The following is a 17,114-nucleotide window of genomic DNA, read 5'->3' on the forward strand; positions in this document are numbered from 1 at the left end:
AAAGTTTTTCTTTACATAAGCAAAATGATCATCAAACACAATCTTGGATAGAGAAATCTTTTACCCTTAGGTAAAAATTTTTGAAGCTGAAAACACCAAATTGTTTGGAGTGCTGAGGAAGAATATGTATTGACAAGGGCATAGGACGATCAGAGTCAAACTCTTATGGGGCAGTTATTATTGGGGTATTCATGAGCATGCTGCCTCCCTTTGACCCTCATTTATAAACTAAGGAGTTTAAAGAGCTAATATCTAAGGTTATTGACTGTTCTATAATTGTGTCAGTTTGGGTTCTTCCAACCCCACCTATGGACCATTTTCCTTTAGTGTCAGTTTATTGAGACATAAAGAAGCCATATGGGTAAGATTGTAGTGTTGTTGTACCCCCCCCCCCCAATCCCCAGCAGAGCGTCAAAAGAAGCACAAAGAATTAAGCATAAAGAGGAAAGAAATCTTAACCGAAGAAATATCTTCTTTATCTACGTCCATTCCCTCTCACAAGGAAAAATGGCAGTGTCAGAGGTACATTACATATATCTCTTTCTCTCTCTTTTAGTGTTTAATCTTAGCACCTGCACAGCAGAGGTCTTTACAATTCATTGCATATGCTCTCCCCTTCTCCCCCCCCATCACACAGCACCTGAGGCCAAAGAAGCCACCAACTGAAAGCTTCACAAAATTCTGAGACCCTTCTTCATGACAGAATATAGAAGTAAGAGACATGCCCCACGGTTTTATACAGTCGCTAGAACACATTAGCTTCCAACAAATGAAGATTTTTTTTTCCTCCTTTCCTTTGAATACTAATTACATTTTACAAATTTGTGTATGTGTGTCTGTCTGTCTGTCTGTCTGTCTGTGTATGTATGTATGTATGTATGTATGTATGTATGTATGTATGTATGTATATGTATGTTTTCTTTTGTTTTGCTTTGTTTTGTTCTGTTGTATTTGTACAACAGAAGGGAAAGTCCATGGCAAAAGGTCCCGGGTTAGCAGAGTTTGGCTGTCATCTGGTCAGACTGTTTGAGGATCTCAGTGTTGTAGAGGTCCAAGGCATGGTTCACCCTGATAATCTCACTGTTGGTCAACTTCAGGCGGTGCTTCAGCATACAGGAAAACAAGTCCAGCTGGGGTTTTCCTGGGGCCACAGGAGGGGCCAGGCGGTTGATTCGGTCCCGAATGTCCAACATGAGTAGCATCACCGATGAGGAGGAATAGAACTGACCACCCTGTGTATAGGATTGATTCACCTGCTGCACGGCACTTCGTAGGAGGTCAGCATTGAACCTCAGGCTGTACCCGAACACCTGCACATCAGAGATCTTGATGTAGAACTGCCTTTTGGAGGGATCTGACAGGTCCACCGGGCCTTGGCCAGTCTCATTGCGTAGGGTGGGTAGCCGAGTCCGACTACGTAGGTAGATATGGACAGTCTCGAAAAAAGTTTTCCACCGATTGCCCAGCAAGAGAGTCCAATTGTAGCATTGGCTATTTTGCAGACGGATCTTCTCCCAACGTGGGTAGCCAAATTCCCCAAAGGGCATGTTCCAGCCCTCCGAATGGCTCCCACTGAAGGGATTGACATAGACAAAGAACATAGGGTCCAGGCTGCTGTTGCGCATCTGGCAGATACGCATGGACATGCCGATCACCATGTGAATAAAGTCCATGCGGTTCTTGTTGCTTTTGAGAGTGAGGGACATGCGCTTGCGCCACCGAGGGTCAAAGAATGTATCCAGGCGAATCTCATTGCTGATGAAGGTAGTATGGACATAGAGACGTGAATCCATCTTCTGTAACAGGTACTTAAGTTCCAAGTCCTGGAAGTCCAGGTCGGTCTCAAAACTGATGAACTGCTCACTCCGCTCAGAGTCCACGTTTTGTGGTTCACAACGGCCTCTATACAGCTTGTAGCCCTTATTGCAGGAGCCACAGAGTGAGATGTTGGCCAGGCTGCACATGGCACAGCTGTTGTTCCCACCTATGATACATGGGATAGGGCGCTGGCACAGTGTAGTGCTACCATGGCACACACAACTCCTCTGGCTTTCCAGGAAGGTTCCCCAGAACCCATTCTCATTGCAGTAGAGAAGTGACTGGACCCTTGCAAGCCACTGTTGAATTGTCCTGTGAAAAAGAAGGAAAATGGAAAATGTTAGCGCCCATCAATAGGAATATGAGGTACATTACACAACTGGCCATGCAAGTTGGAGCCTCCCAAAGAATGAAAAGGGGTGATTAGAATTATGGTTTAGTAAAATGCAAGTATGAGGACCTAAATTTAATTCCCAATATACATGTAGACAAAGTAGGCATGGTGGCCCACACTTATAATTGCAGGTTTTGGAGGGCAGGGATAGAAGGACCCCTAAGACTCACTAGCAAGCCAGTCTAGCCTGATTGGTAAGTCCTAGGAATAAGCAGATTAAAATATAAGAGAATATAGAGTGAATATATATTAATAAATACATTGTCATTCTGCATAATATATTAAAGCTATTGTATCATGTTGTACTTTACACATCTAACGTACTTTTTGAATATCTATTTAAAAAAGGCATTTTTACTAATTATTAGGATATTCATTTATCTCTAAGTATTCCATTATACAATAGGCACTGAGAAATCTGTTTTAGGGAATAAAGTTTCTGAGCAAAAATACACTTTCTGGAGAGAACAAAACACAGAAAGTCTCACATGGGCAAGATTTGTGACCTCTATGGATTCTCTCTCTCTCTCTCTCTCTCTCTCTCTCTCTCTCTCTCTCTCTCTCTCTCCTTTCTCCTTTCTTTCTTTCTTTCTTTCTTTCTTTCTTTCTTTCTTTCTTTCTTTCTTTCTTGTTTTAAATTTGTATATTTTATGTCAACATCAGAGGATTCCACACCTTCCACTGATGAAGATATGGCATGTCCAATCCTGTCAACAGAAATAAGCTTTGTTCCATCATAATCATTGCATCACAGAAGTCATGTAGTACTTCCTTTGGATCATATGATATGATTCTCACAGTGGCTTTTCATAATATACAATAATGATATAAGTTCCTCAGTTGTCTAGAATTCTAAATTCTCAATTGTAAGGCATTTCTATTAAAAAATATGTTTCTACAACCTCTCCACATTATCTATCCATGCTCTGAATGATACCAGTGTCTGTACCCAGATTCCGGGCAAAAAACGATTTTAATGAAAACAGGTTCCTGAGCCAATAAGAAGCAGCAGAAGAATACATAAAAATTTGTAAATCTGTCAGCCCAGGAGGACTTTCAGTTTTCCATGTTTCTTTGGAAGTCACCTCCTGGCTGTCCTCCATGCTACAAACAGTCCTGCATATCTGTCCATCAGTCTTTACCATGCACAGGATTTTTTTATGCCCAGTTTCTCACTTGAGTCTACCAACAACACCCAGAAAATGACTTGAGATTTAGGCTTCACCATTGAATGGATAAAATCCTGGATCTTCTGTTCTTGAACAGAGTTGAAAGTGGGCAGTTTCCTTAGCTTCCCCACTCACTCCTCTTACCAATCCTTACAGGATTGTTGTAAGGATTATACAAACTTTTGTGTGAAGTATTCCTTTAAATTTGGTAGGCCTTAAGGGCTTTTTAAAATTCAGCACTTGTTCTTCTTGCAAAAGTATGGTCAGGTTTGTTCTATAAACATGAATACAGAATCTCCGAGGCTAACTGATGGACCATATGGCCATCAAGAAGAGAAGTCTCCTGACACATCAACTTTTCTTTGGGCATTATCTATCAGCCTAAATTTTTTAAAGTCTTAAATAAAATGTATTAGGACCCCATGCAAGATTCGTGGTGACACAGATGATGATGATGATGATGATGATGATGATGATGATGATGGAGCTCATAGTTCATGATCTTTCAGCACTATGAGAATGAGGAAAGGATCTCCTTTCCGCCACACATCCTGTGGTGGGATGTGCTGGCCAACTGTCTGTTGCAGCAATTCTCTTGACGTACACTCACAAAATCATAAACCCCCAAAGTCTGTGGGGAGATAGGGCAGTTTAAGGTGATGAGCATGGATAGTGTTGGTTCAAGCAGAACTAAGTCAGGGGGGGAAAAACAACAACAACAACAACAACAACAACAACAAAAATCAAACCTATCCTGGAACAGGGAATGAGTCATTACATCTCTTAACTCCTTGGTATTCTTTGCTAAAACGGGGATCATAAAGTCTGTCTCAAGAGGCTGGCTCAGGGATGCTGGGAAGATATATTTAAACTGCAGAGAAACGTCTAGGATACAGCAATTATAAAAGAGAAAAAAAAATGTAAGAGTACACAGTGCTCATATCTCAGAGAATAAGCTCTTCCTTTGAAGGTTCTGAGCTCTCTCTGGAATGCTCTGAAGTCTAAAAGAAGCCATTTTGTTGTAGTCATTTGAAAATGGATACTGTTGAAATGGCTGCCTAGCTGACTTGGGATTTAAATGAGTTACTTATCGGCTGAGAAAATGGTGGAATAATTAGCTCCTTGAAACTGTCTACCTGTTTAATCCTCAAAACCACCCCCTCATCTGGTAAAAGAAAAAAAAAATCCCTCCCAGAAAACCCCCCAAGGCTTTGTGCTTCAACTCTTTGTCTCATTCCTAGTTTCTCCTCTAGCCTCTCAGGTTTAGCAGGCGGGACATTTCTTCCCTCGGCACGCAGCACACAACCTAGCAAGCTTTATAAATGTTTGCCGAATGAATGAACGAGGAATATTAATATTTTCCTTCTTACATTTTATTAACAAAAAGGGGGGGGAAAAAAGAAAAAAGGAAAACAAACTTCTCCCTTTCCCTCAGGACAGCAGTATTAGTTTTCCATACCATCCACCCACACAGCCGCAGGCCTCCCTGGTCTCTGCTTCATGTGACCAATCCTATTACAGCCTGGAGAGCAGCAGGCCCAGCTTTCAGGAAACGGAGCAAGAATCATAATGAGCTGTGTGGCTCCCACCTCCCAAATCAGAACATTGACTGAATATTGGGGTATGAGTCATCTGATATATTTTTTTTTTTTTTTTTTTGAGCTGCAGGGGCCCTCCACGCGGCTGCGATTGCGTGGTTACATCTGACAAGAGCTCTATTTCAAAAATGCCTCTTTCAAATGGCCCACACTTGCCCCTGTCACTCCCTCTCCAAGTGACAGCACAGTACCCCATTTAGAGTGCTTCTGTTCCCATCTGCAAGGCATTCTATAACCCCGTAGAGCGCCCCCTTTCTCGTGTCTCATCTTTGGGACCCTTTGTCAGGACCACAGCCCCCACTCCTCCTGTCAATGCTTCATTGTGGCGGCACTCTCAGAATCCTCAGTGGGGGAAATAAAAAGATGAAAGTTCCTGGTGATGCTGCTACAAGCAAGGGGGCTGCTGGGGAATTAGGATTCCAGCCTTGTCAGGCAGGAGGGACTGGGGACAGAGGCCCTCTGAGACACATTAGCAGGCTGCATGGCACCTGCATCTCCTGAGCTCAGAATAATTGTGAGGTTGTGGGCTGTATCAAAGGGGGCATTAATGGTAAAGCATAAGGAGTGAGAAGGGAAGTGGTGTGAAGGAGGGGTGTAAGGAGTGCGAGGCCAAGGAAAGAGGAAACAGAGGGGAAAGGTGGGGTGACAGAGAGGAGAAGGAGACTTCATGTTGGAGATGGTGGACAGAAGGGCACATGGAAGCTACTGGCATAATGTGTTATGCCACAGCCAATGGGTGGGATAGAAACAGGTTCAGGAGAGGTTAAATTACTATCAGTTACAAGGTTCAGAGAATGTGAGCAGGGAAGAGACCATAGTCTTGGGCACCGATAAGTGATCTATTCCTTTCTTTTTCTACAAAAGCAAGAGCGAGAGAGAGAGAGAGAGAGAGAGAGAGAGAGAGAGAGAGAGCAGTGTTATCTGTCATTCTTAACTCGCACATGCACTGAGCATCCTGTTGCTTTTCGGTCCCTCATTTGAGAAGACCAAATCTTGAAAGATAAGCTCAGCCCATTTGAAGTGTATTTACTGATTTTTTTTTTTTTTTTTTTTAAATACAGGCAACTTCCAACATCAGCTTTGTTTAATCCAAATAATCTCCCATACCTTCTCCATCTCCACCCAGTGATTTGAGTAATAAAAAAAGGTCAGTGAAGGAGGAATCCTAAACAAATGGAAGGATTTCCATGCTTTACCATTATTATGCACCTGTGTAGCATGAATGGGGATAGGGAGCATTCAGGTGCACCATTCCCCTGAGTGTCACCTGTCATCACAGTAGTGTGACAGAAGAGGACTTGAGAGATGAAATGGCATACCATTCAAATACCAACCTTGTGCATCAGCTGTGGGTACACTTTGTGCTATAAACCATAATCTGGTATAAAAACAATAAGGAGAACAAATAGGAAGAAGTAGCCATAAGAAGATAAACAAATGGAAGGGATGGGGAAATACAGAGTTTGATCATGTAAGAATCTATTACCACATCCCTTGCTTTCTCTGAACCTTTCAAGGTCTCTTTTCCATTTAGAGATAATTGGGCCTCTCTGATGAATGTGCAGCGAGAGGATGGGCACCGGGGGTAGGAGGGCCTGTGATCTATAAATACTGTTCCTCAGGCTAGCTAGTGACAGCTGTCTCAACTTTGGAGACAGGGAAATAGCTTAATAGGCCAGTTCTGCACGGGAGGGTCTCACGATGTTCACACAGACCCACTGTTATGCAGTGAGTGTGAGGCAGTAAGAACCATGCTTTAAAACACTTTTCTCTGTTCCTGGGGAATGAAGCTAGAGCATCCTCCATTTGCCAGGCAAATCAGCATCTTTCTGTTGGATGAGATATTCAATTCATTCTGAGTGGGGGTCGGAATGAAGTGAGGGAAGGAGAGAGCTGGAGGGAGAGGAGGCAAGAGATAGGAAGCAAGAGAGAAAAGAGTAAAGAAGAGGGCAGGAAGCTGCGTGTTCTCTTCTAACATGGAAAAAAACAATCTGGTACTAGATCAATTAACAGTCACGTGGCTTCAGATAAAGTCGCTTGGACCACAAAAGCAGAGAACTTTTAAGAAAAGCCATTCAAATTAAAAGCCCATCTTTCTCACGTTTAGAACTGAATGCTTGGCCTCCACGCTGGTGAGTTGGACAGTAAACACTCGGTAATACCTCCTAGGTCAGGGCAGTTATCTCTTCACCCTCATCACATCACTGACACGAGGTAAGATCTGGGTCTGATTTCCATGTCAGTGATAAGGGTTTTGAAGCCAGAGAAGGACTGTCACTCATTCATGGTCACACAGCATTGACATGGCCAGAGTTCAAGATTTCTAAATATAATCTCGGCATACTCTCAATGATCACAGTATATATTGCTTGCCCTCTAAACCCCAGAGTGGATATAAACCACTCTCAGAACCCTGGGGACATCTCAGCTGCTTCCCTGCGGGTCCTGTCTTTGCCACAGCCAGGATGTTCTGGCAACCTGACAGGTCTCCCGGAGACACAGCATGAGTCCCTTGTCATTTGGAGGACAGAGGCTTTGCCACCCAGGGCTTCCCATCCGTTGTTTAAAGGCTCACATCTCCCATTCTGAACCAGCAGGCTGGGGAGCCCTGGCTGGGATTCCTAATTCAAGCAACCTCCCTGCTGATTTTAATTGGAGGTTTTGCCTAAGCTGGGAATGCTGTGCCTGGCCTGTGGCATTTTAGGGAAGATCATACAAATCTAGTGCCAAGAGAATGTTACAGGGGACAGGAGAAGAAATCTAGGCTAAAATACAAAACTATAATCCATAAGGCCTATTTGTTCAATAAAAGTGTGTTTTTTAAAGAGCAGAAGAAATGAACAAAGAAGAAAGTGGAATTTCAAATTACTCTTTTATTGATGCCCACGTGTGTCTTTTTAGATGTTTCTTTGACATTGTAATTGGTGTCTAGGTAAATTTTCATTGCTCCAGAAGTGTATATTGGACAGAAGATAGGCTAAAACTGGGAGACAAGCACTTACTCCTAGTGTCTGGTGTGCGCTGTTCTTTATGCATTTTTGAATGTGTTTATGCTTGTGTGTCTGACTGTGCATATGTATGTGCATGCATATATATGCTTGGGTGGGTGTGCATTTGTGTGTGTGTGTGTGTATGTCCAGCTATACTTCTGCATGACCAGAAAGAACAGTGCTCTTCAAACCTAAGCATGTCCGTAGGGTCAGATGTCTGGAGTACTGGTTCATGGTTTTGCCATCTCAATTATAAAGAGCCATCAGGTTCACTCTGCTCGTCAGTTTCCCTGGACAAATATTTACCTTTTAATCATTGCCCTATTTACACTCCTTCTATAGCCTTAACAGCCTGTTTGTCCTCGGTTCTTCACATGTGACCAAAGCCTCATTGAATAGAACAAAACAGTGGCGAAATAATGACCAAAAGGAGAGTTTTACAGTCTCATTCCATGCTGAGGACATTTTCTAGTTGGAAGCGTGGAGTGAAGCTGGTAAATATGCTTGCAGGGGGCAGGGGTGAGGGTGAAAGGAGAGAGAGGGCAAGGGAGAAGATTGGATTCTGCAAAGGAAGAATCCAACCTGGCCTTTCAAATTAGGTTGTCAGCAGCTTAATTGGGGAGGATTATGAAACAATTTTTGCAATTACACTGTTCTGTGTCTGGAAGAAGGTGACAGGCAACATCAGCTGCATATTCAAATTCTGAGTTTTGCTTTGGGGCATAGAAGTACTGAAGACAGATGATAGAAGGAGCAGGAGCGGCTCGGAGATGAAAGAAGGACTAAAAGCAGCAGGTGCTCCCATGTGGATGCTGTCAGAGTTGGTTATTTGTCCTGAGCAGCACATATGTAGCACAATAAAAGCCTATGGAAGAAAAAAAGTGCAAACCAAGCGCCCAGTGGGCTGCTGTAACCTTGAAATGAGACAGTGACCGTGTAGCTCAATGCTCTAGATGATCACAGGGTAGAAATACGTTAAGAAAGAACGCTGCTCCCTTCATTTGTGTACATTCTTGCACCCAGTGTTTGTGTGTGTGTGTGTTTATACCTACATGAGGTATATGCACATGGAAGCGATAGACTAACCAATATTTTCTCAAAAGCCCACACCTTATTTTCTGTGACAGGATCTTCTACTGGTATCAAAAGCTCACTGATAAGTCTAGGCTTGCCAGCCCTTTGGCTCTCAGGATCCACCATTTCTCTGTTTTCTTAGTGATGTGATTACAAGCATGAATTAATAATGCAGGCTTTGTTTTTATGTGGGTGGTAGTGATGCAACCCTCTTACCAGATAAGCATTTTACCAATTGAGCCACCCTTCCAACCCGTGAATCTCAGTTTTCTTCCCTGCCAAATGAACATAATAATTACCTTGCTTTTTGTCTTAAGAGCTGAGTTAAAAATGAAATGCTTCTGAGAATTTTCACTGAAAGGAAGTTAGAACTATTAGCCATTATCATTATTGAGGGTAAATGTCCCAGGTTAAAAAAAAAAAAAATTTTATGTTACAGCCCAAATGATTGTAGTCTAATATTCTAGTTTAACTGTTTGCTCATTTTCCCCAGTTCTAATGAACTTTTCCACTAGAATGCTTGCATAAGAAAGATCTAGACTAGATGTGGGTATTGAACTCAAAGGGAAAAATAATGGTATTGAATCCTAATGAGTACATTATTTAACCTTGAACTAATCTCTTGTCCTTTTTAAGTTTCTGTTGTCTCCAGTACAGAATAGAATAATAGTGCACAATTTGCAAGGTCATTCTGAGCATTCGATAAGAGAATGTATAGAAGATTCAGACTTACAGTAGGTGCACAAGATCTCTTATCAAAACAGTGATTGTGTTCCCCTTGAGTTCACATGTTAAATGGTTCCTTTGAAATCAGTAATTACAGATTGAAAACTACAAGGGAGGAAAGATTCACCAAGTACTGGTGGGTCAGTTAACTGCTGGTATTAAACAATGAAATTTTGAGAGGAACTGCTTCTACTCCTCCAAGTTAAATCAAATGATGGAAGATCTGTGAAATGTGAACAGCAACAAGGACTAAACAATTCAACAAAAATGAAGGCAACTTTTGTAAGAATTTCTTGGTCTTGGATTTCTGGGCCTCCAGAACACAGAGATTTAGTTGCTTATGAGCAACGCAGGCTATGGCATTTTATAGAATTTTGAATAGATTAAGACACCACATAAAGTACTATAACTCAGTAAGAACAAGCCACAAGCAAAAATGGAGCATGGGCAAATGATAGAAGCAGACAGTTCATTTTACAAAGTGGTTATTTAAAAAGCTAATAATCCTGTGAATCTCTACTTTTGTTCATCATTAAGATGATATAAGCTAAAATTCCAGTGATCTACAACTGCAGATGAACAGCTCAGATAAAATTTAAATTGACCAAAGGAAAGTGCTAAATATTGCAAAGGCAACCTCCCATTGCAGGACAGGAAAGAAATAAGTTCTAACGAGAAGAGAAAAGGAAACAGTCTGTCTCAATATTTAGCAAAATGTATATATTAGCATATGTGTGGCAGCAATTCCATCCCAAGTAGTATGCAACAACAATAACAATAACACAAGTACCCTAACAGGCATGCATTAACATTGCTTCAATATTCATTGCAGCCCAAACCTGGAGATCATGTAAAAATTGATCAGCACCAAAATAGCACACAGCTTGGAATCTCCTGGGGCTTGAGTCAACCACAGTTACACAAAACAAAAAATGGTAATTAAAAAAAAAAAAAGTTAAAAGTACCAAAAACCAATGAAGAGTTTTTGCTAATTTTAAAAGGAAGATTTGGGTCAATGAGATGGCTCGGAAGTTAAAGGTGCATGACACTCTCCTTAACAACATAAATTCAAGCCCTGAAACCCATATGTTAGAAGGTGGTACCCTGACCTCCACTTGTGCACCGTAGCAATCAGACTTGCACACTTACAAATTATTGTGTCAATTAGTTAATTAATTATACTAATTAGCTAATTAATATTCTTATACAAAACAGAGTAGATCTATAGTAAATGTGCCCACAATTATAGTAAATGTACCACAATGTGACAGTGGTAGACATGGGGTATCTTAATGAAGACATGACCCAATGTACTTATATATGAGATGGAGTTAGAGATAGACAGAAATTTGTCTATATGAGTAGATAGATAGAGCCCTATATGTGGTATATGTACATATATATCTATACAAATGTATATTTATATTTTTATATTTAAAATTAAATCAAAATTAAATTGTATTCCCTACTCCTCCACCTTGCTTCCTCAGGAAATTATGGCCTCTTTTTCTTTAATTGTTATTGTTTCATACACACACACACACACACACACACACACACACACACGCGCACACACACACACACACACGCGCACACACACACACACACACACACACACACAGAGTCCTCAGTCTATCTCTGTTTGTTTGTATATGGATGCAGTTCTTCCTAGTTGGTATATGATAATTTTTAATTCTCCCCCCCATCTCTCTCTGAGCGTGTGTGTGTGTGTGTGTGTGTGTGTGTGTGTGCATATATACATACTTGTGCACATGCATATGTCACAACTATTATTGCTGGAGTCAGAGGTGGAAGAAAGTCATGCCCTTACATGGTTTGACCTTTCTGTAAAGATACAATAATTTTGTAAGATATTTGCCCAATAGCTCCTTTAAAATATCCAGAGCAACAGCATTCAGTAGACAGTACCTACATCAGGTTTATATGACCATCAAACTTTTCAGGTCTTTTGTTTATCTGCTTAATACTTATCTTTGAATTTAATAAGTTTTGTTTCTCCTTTGCTGGGTAATGGAAGGATTAAAAATGTCATTTTAACATTACAAAAACCTGAGGTTCAGAAGAAGAGAAGAGATGGCTTAATGGTCATGATTTACTTGTCACAGAACTGAGGCTATAACTCACCCATGCGCAGACTGGAAGACTGTTTCGGTGTGGGAAGCAACATGAGAGGATATTTCTGAAGGAAGATTAAAAACAAAACAAAAGAAAGACCTATCCACAAAGATTGTGAGAACTCAGTTCTATTTCTGACTCAATCCCTCGAGCCTCTAGATTCTAATCCAAATAAAAAGCAACTTCCGAGCCTCAGGAAAAAAAGAGACAGAGAAAAAGAAGAAACAAAAAACAATATAAAGAAACTGGAAATACTTATTTTCTTGTCTTACGTCAGGGAAGTGAGTCAGCTGCCCTATTTGCTACAAATACAGAATTGGTGGAAAAGGAGATGTCCCTACCAATCTTGGGCTTGATAAATGCTGCACAGTGCTGCGAACAAGCTTCAGGCCTGCATCTTTCAGCCCCTCTTCCTAATTGTACTCCCTTGGGTTACCAGAGTGTTGGAACACATTGCCATTTTTTTGCTCCATAAATAGATAAGAGATGCCCAAAATACTCCTAGCTCAAAGCTTCATTGCCACATAGTTGGGAAGAAATTCTTAGACTCCAGAGATTGATAGACAACTGCCCCGGGCTGTGCTGCATGTATTTGTGGACTTGAACCTCTTATTTAATAAGACAGTTTAATACACACTCAGAATAAGTCATTGTCACCGAAAGTATAACCTTCAAAACACACACACACACACACACACATTCACACACACTTACTTGTGCACAAGTAAATGATCTATCAAGATCTATCAAGTAGCATTTTGTTTGATTGTTTGTTTTGCTCTTTTGTTTTGTGAGTGGAACTGCTGATGAAACTATAGTGGCAGAACATCAAAACCACGAATATAAATGATGCTTTGGCAAGATCTGAACCATGAAATAGATGGAAAACTAAGACTAGAAACATTAGGTGATTTTCTTGAGCTTATACAAATTGTAACTGGAAATCTACAACTCCAATCTTCCCCTCAAGACAGAATTTGCACATTGCCCAAAATAACACTGTTAATCTTCCTTTAAGCTTTCTCCAGAGGAACTGTCACTCTACCTAGATTATTGTGCATTCAAGAAAGGAAATAATCTTATTGTTAGGAGACTGCTGGACATTGGCCCTGAAGACACTAATTTTAGGAGACAGGAAATAGCACTTTGAGCCCCTCCTGCAGTTAGGATAGGAGTTTATAAACTTCAAGTATTTCGTGCCTTTCTGACAGGAGTCCAGTGATTATTTTCTCTGGTATTCATTCAGTAGTAGAATGTATATTTGGGGATTTTTTTTTTCATAATTAGAATGCTCAGCCACTTCCAAAATGTACTCTTCCTCTTCTGGTACCCACAGTGCATATACACCCACAGAATATGAAAATTAGATGGCAGTTTATGGGAAATATTCCCCTATAATCATCCTCTAGGAAAACCAATAAAGGATGACAACAATAATTAAAACAAACAGCAAACCATGTACCTCAGAGAAACATTTAGCAGTAGCTTTAAATATTAAAATAAACTCACTAAAATAACTTTGAGTAACTAAGTCTAAAGGTCAATTTTATGTTATGAAATGTTTCCTCACAGGGTCTATAAGGCATGTGCTTCCTTCTATTGTAACATGGATTGTTCTAGAAAAATAAAGCAATACAGACCATATTCTGTATGTATACTTCCTATAGAGACAGAATACTGGTTATCTTCTGGAATCTTGGTAGATCCCACTTCTTTTATTAATAAAATAGGATAGAACAGATACACCCATTTTATGCAGCTAGACCTGAAGCAGCCAGCACATATCATCTCCTGTCCATTGGAAAAATGCCTCTTGATGATCAGAGACCTATCTGTACAACCTGGCCTTTACAAACTTGAAAATAACGTATATTGGAGGGCTTTGTCTTAGAAATAGTTCTTTCTTCAAGATTTGGAATGTCCACACACTAATTCAGCTAAATTTACTCCAAAATTATACCAGAGATGGGGTACCTTTCCTGCTGTCAAATTAGCAGCTGCAAGTTGGAAGTTATGCTACCTCTCAGTTGAGATGCTAGCTGCAGAAATACAATGCATTAGCCACTGCTTATGCACAAGGGTTTGGAATTTTCTGTTTCAGAAAGACTGTCTGAAGAATGAGGATCTCTACAGACAAGAGAGGAAACCACAGATTTTTGACAATCAGGACAACTGACAGGTTGGAGGATACTTTCTGTTCTGGATTTAGTTTCTTTGTCTAAGACCATTTTGAGAAATACGTAGGTTTTTGTCACTTCTCTGTTTAGTTTTCTTTTTTTTTTTAATTCACTAGTATGTAAATTTACTGTATCATGCTATCATGGGCTTTCCTTCCTGTTTTTCTCTCCTTTCTAACATCCTGTAGAATTCACTTAGTCATTTTTGTGTCCTCTGTACCAAGTAGATACACTAAGTAGGAACTATATGTGTAGCAATGAGTAGAGTCTTCTTTTTTTTTTCCTTTTTTAAAATTAGATACTTTCTTCATTTACATTTCAAATGTTATCTCAAAAGTCCCCTATATCCCCCCCCCCACACTACCCTGCTCTCCAACCCACCCACTCCCTCTTCCTGGCCCTGGCATTCCCCTGTACTGGGGCATATAATCTTCATAAGACCAAGGTCTTCTAGTCAAATATTTATGGGACTTTAAAATCAACTATATCAGTATCACCAAGGACCTAGAATGCATCCCAGATCTATTCAGTCAGATATACCTGGGGTTGGTCCAGTTGTGTATATTGAAATGGATCCAGATAAGTGTGTCTCATATTGCAGTCTAACAAGTGTTAACCATCATATCAACAGAGGGATGGGATATAAATCCTATATGCCCAAAAGGCAGCCCATTGTTTTTTAAGGTTGTTATTAAAATGATTTCCATTGAATGCTACTAAATCACAATTTCCCTTCTATTTCTCTTGCAGTTTCTTTCTATCACCAAAACAATGATATTATAACTCAATATAAAAACATTTAATGCATAGATAAGTCCATTCCAGCACAGGGATCTAACAGTAAGGGCAATTGCAGAAAGGGCTAGTATGTATTGACCTTTTGTGTGTGTGTGTGTGTGCACTGCAAATATCATCTAAAATCTTGAGTCATTCTTACAGTGGACCTCTGCAGGGATTTTGGCCACTATATCATGTTACACGTGAGAATTGTGAGGGTCAAAGGACATACGGCTCATAACTTCATAAGAATGAAAACAACTGACTACAAAGCCGTGAGCTGAGTTAATTTCAAATTTTGTAAACCATTATCCTGATTTCTGATTTCTTATTTTTGGAAGATATAGTTTACCTGTTCACAATTAAATAAGTAAATCCTGTTTTCTTAAATAGGAAAACCATTGCTGACACTGGAAGTTCAAATGCCATCTTTCAACTTCCATTTCAAAGTTCAGTAAATGGCGTGTTATCATGTGACAGGCATACTACCTGCTGCTGAGGATATATTGGCTGATCAAAAGATAAAACAACAACAACAACAACAACAACAACAACAACAACAAAAACATTAGAGTCTCTGTTCTCACAAAAGTTTTACTCAAATGGGGGAAATCTGGAATGAAGCATACAACTGCAAATGTGATCCTATTAGAATGAATGGCATGCAAAGTTCTGTAAAGGCATACAATAGAACACTGCAAACCAGGACATTGGACCAAGTGTTCCTTAGAACCTACACACTAAGGAAATGGCAACATCACTTAATCTCTAAAATGTTTAATGAGAAAATATAAGGTCCAGAGTTTGAATTCTCCCAGAATCAATATAAAAATCCAGGTGTGGTAGTGCATGCCTACATTCTCTGAACTGGAAAGACAGGGACAGGAGAACACATGTCTAGTCAAACCAGTGAGGTACAGGTTCAGAGAAACACCTTACCCCAAGAAAATAAGGTGGAGAGTTACAGAAGAAGAAGTCCTAGGTTGGCTTCTTGCTCTACCCATTATCTTCACACTTGTGGCTGCATGTGCTTCCATAAAAGATGAATGCATACACACACATACTGCACTCATATCCCCTCTCTCACACACATGCACACACACACACACACACACACACACACACACACACACACTCAGTTTATCTTAGTTTTCTTAAAGGGTGTGATATTTGGTACGTCAAATGTGTTCTAGAGGATGGTCATGCATCTAAGAGTATATGGAAAGTACAAGTTGGATGCTAGAGGTTATAGGGGAAATGACCATACAAAGTTGTGTTGGTAAGAAGCAAGGATGGATGTTGGGGGAGTTGAGGGATGGGGATAAATTTGATCAAAATAGAAGATTCACGATTCTCAAAGAATGAATAAAAAATTATAAGAAAAATATTTATAAAATGCTTCAAAAGGAGTAAGTGTTTCTATCCTCAGTGGGAAAGGCTCTCAGAACAGACTTCTGTACAAATTATTGCCAGAAAACTGACTTTCTCCCTTCCACCACATAGGTGGTAGAGGGTGTCCATTTCATTCAGAAGGCTCCTGGCTGCTTTGTCTTGGATCTTCTTATGTCAGTTGTATCATGATGGCATGGAGATAATAATAAAATGAATCAATGATGTTAAGTTACTTTCTCCAGGCTGTGGAAAAACTAATTTGAACTATGTAGCAAAATTTACTATGAACCAGTTAATAGCAATAAAGGCAATTAATTTAAGTAAAAACTAAGAAGGATTTGAAGAGTTCATAAAAATTCTAAAGACATTAATTTAGACCATTTCTTATGAGTCTAAACAGAATAAACTAATGTGAAAATACTGCATAATTATTAATATAGTTTATGTAAGGATGTTTGCAGATTGTCAGACTGAATATATGAACCCCCTTAAAATCAGTTTCGCTCAATTTCCAAAAGATTGACAAGGACTATACACTAAATGTTAGAATAAAATTGTTCATTATATGAATCATATTTGCATTATAGAACATGTGTATAGATAGCATGTACACGAGCCTTCTTTCACTCAATTTTACTTCTATCTTCTTTTTCTTTTCCAATTAACAACCTTTGCACTCCATCATGATCTGGTTAGAGGACTTGCTTTAGTTTTCTTGCCATATGCTAAACATGCCACATTAAATATTCTACTGCTGGCTTTTGAAGGTAAGAACATAGGTTTGCACTCATAACCACATATAGAAATACTGAGTCAAATTTTCTTTAAAGGTAAATGCTGTCATATCTTGTAGTGTCTGAATC

The 17,114-nt window shown here is 39.9% G+C and overlaps 1 protein-coding gene across 1 annotated transcript in view; it reads right to left on the reverse strand.

Moving 5' to 3' along the window:
- Nucleotides 1–454: 454 nt before the first annotated feature.
- Brinp1 (BMP/retinoic acid inducible neural specific 1) overlaps nt 455–17,114 on the reverse strand; it is a 184,886-nt gene continuing 168,226 nt past the window's right edge. Inside the window, exon 8 of the mRNA XM_021200011.2 lies at nt 455–2,130. Coding sequence (XP_021055670.1) covers nt 993–2,130 — 1,138 coding nt within the window. The 3' untranslated portion in view covers nt 455–992. The remainder of the gene's footprint in view (nt 2,131–17,114) is intronic.

This window comes from Mus pahari, chromosome 6 (assembly GCF_900095145.1).
Source record: "Mus pahari chromosome 6, PAHARI_EIJ_v1.1, whole genome shotgun sequence".
NCBI classification, from domain to species: Eukaryota; Metazoa; Chordata; class Mammalia; order Rodentia; family Muridae; genus Mus; species Mus pahari.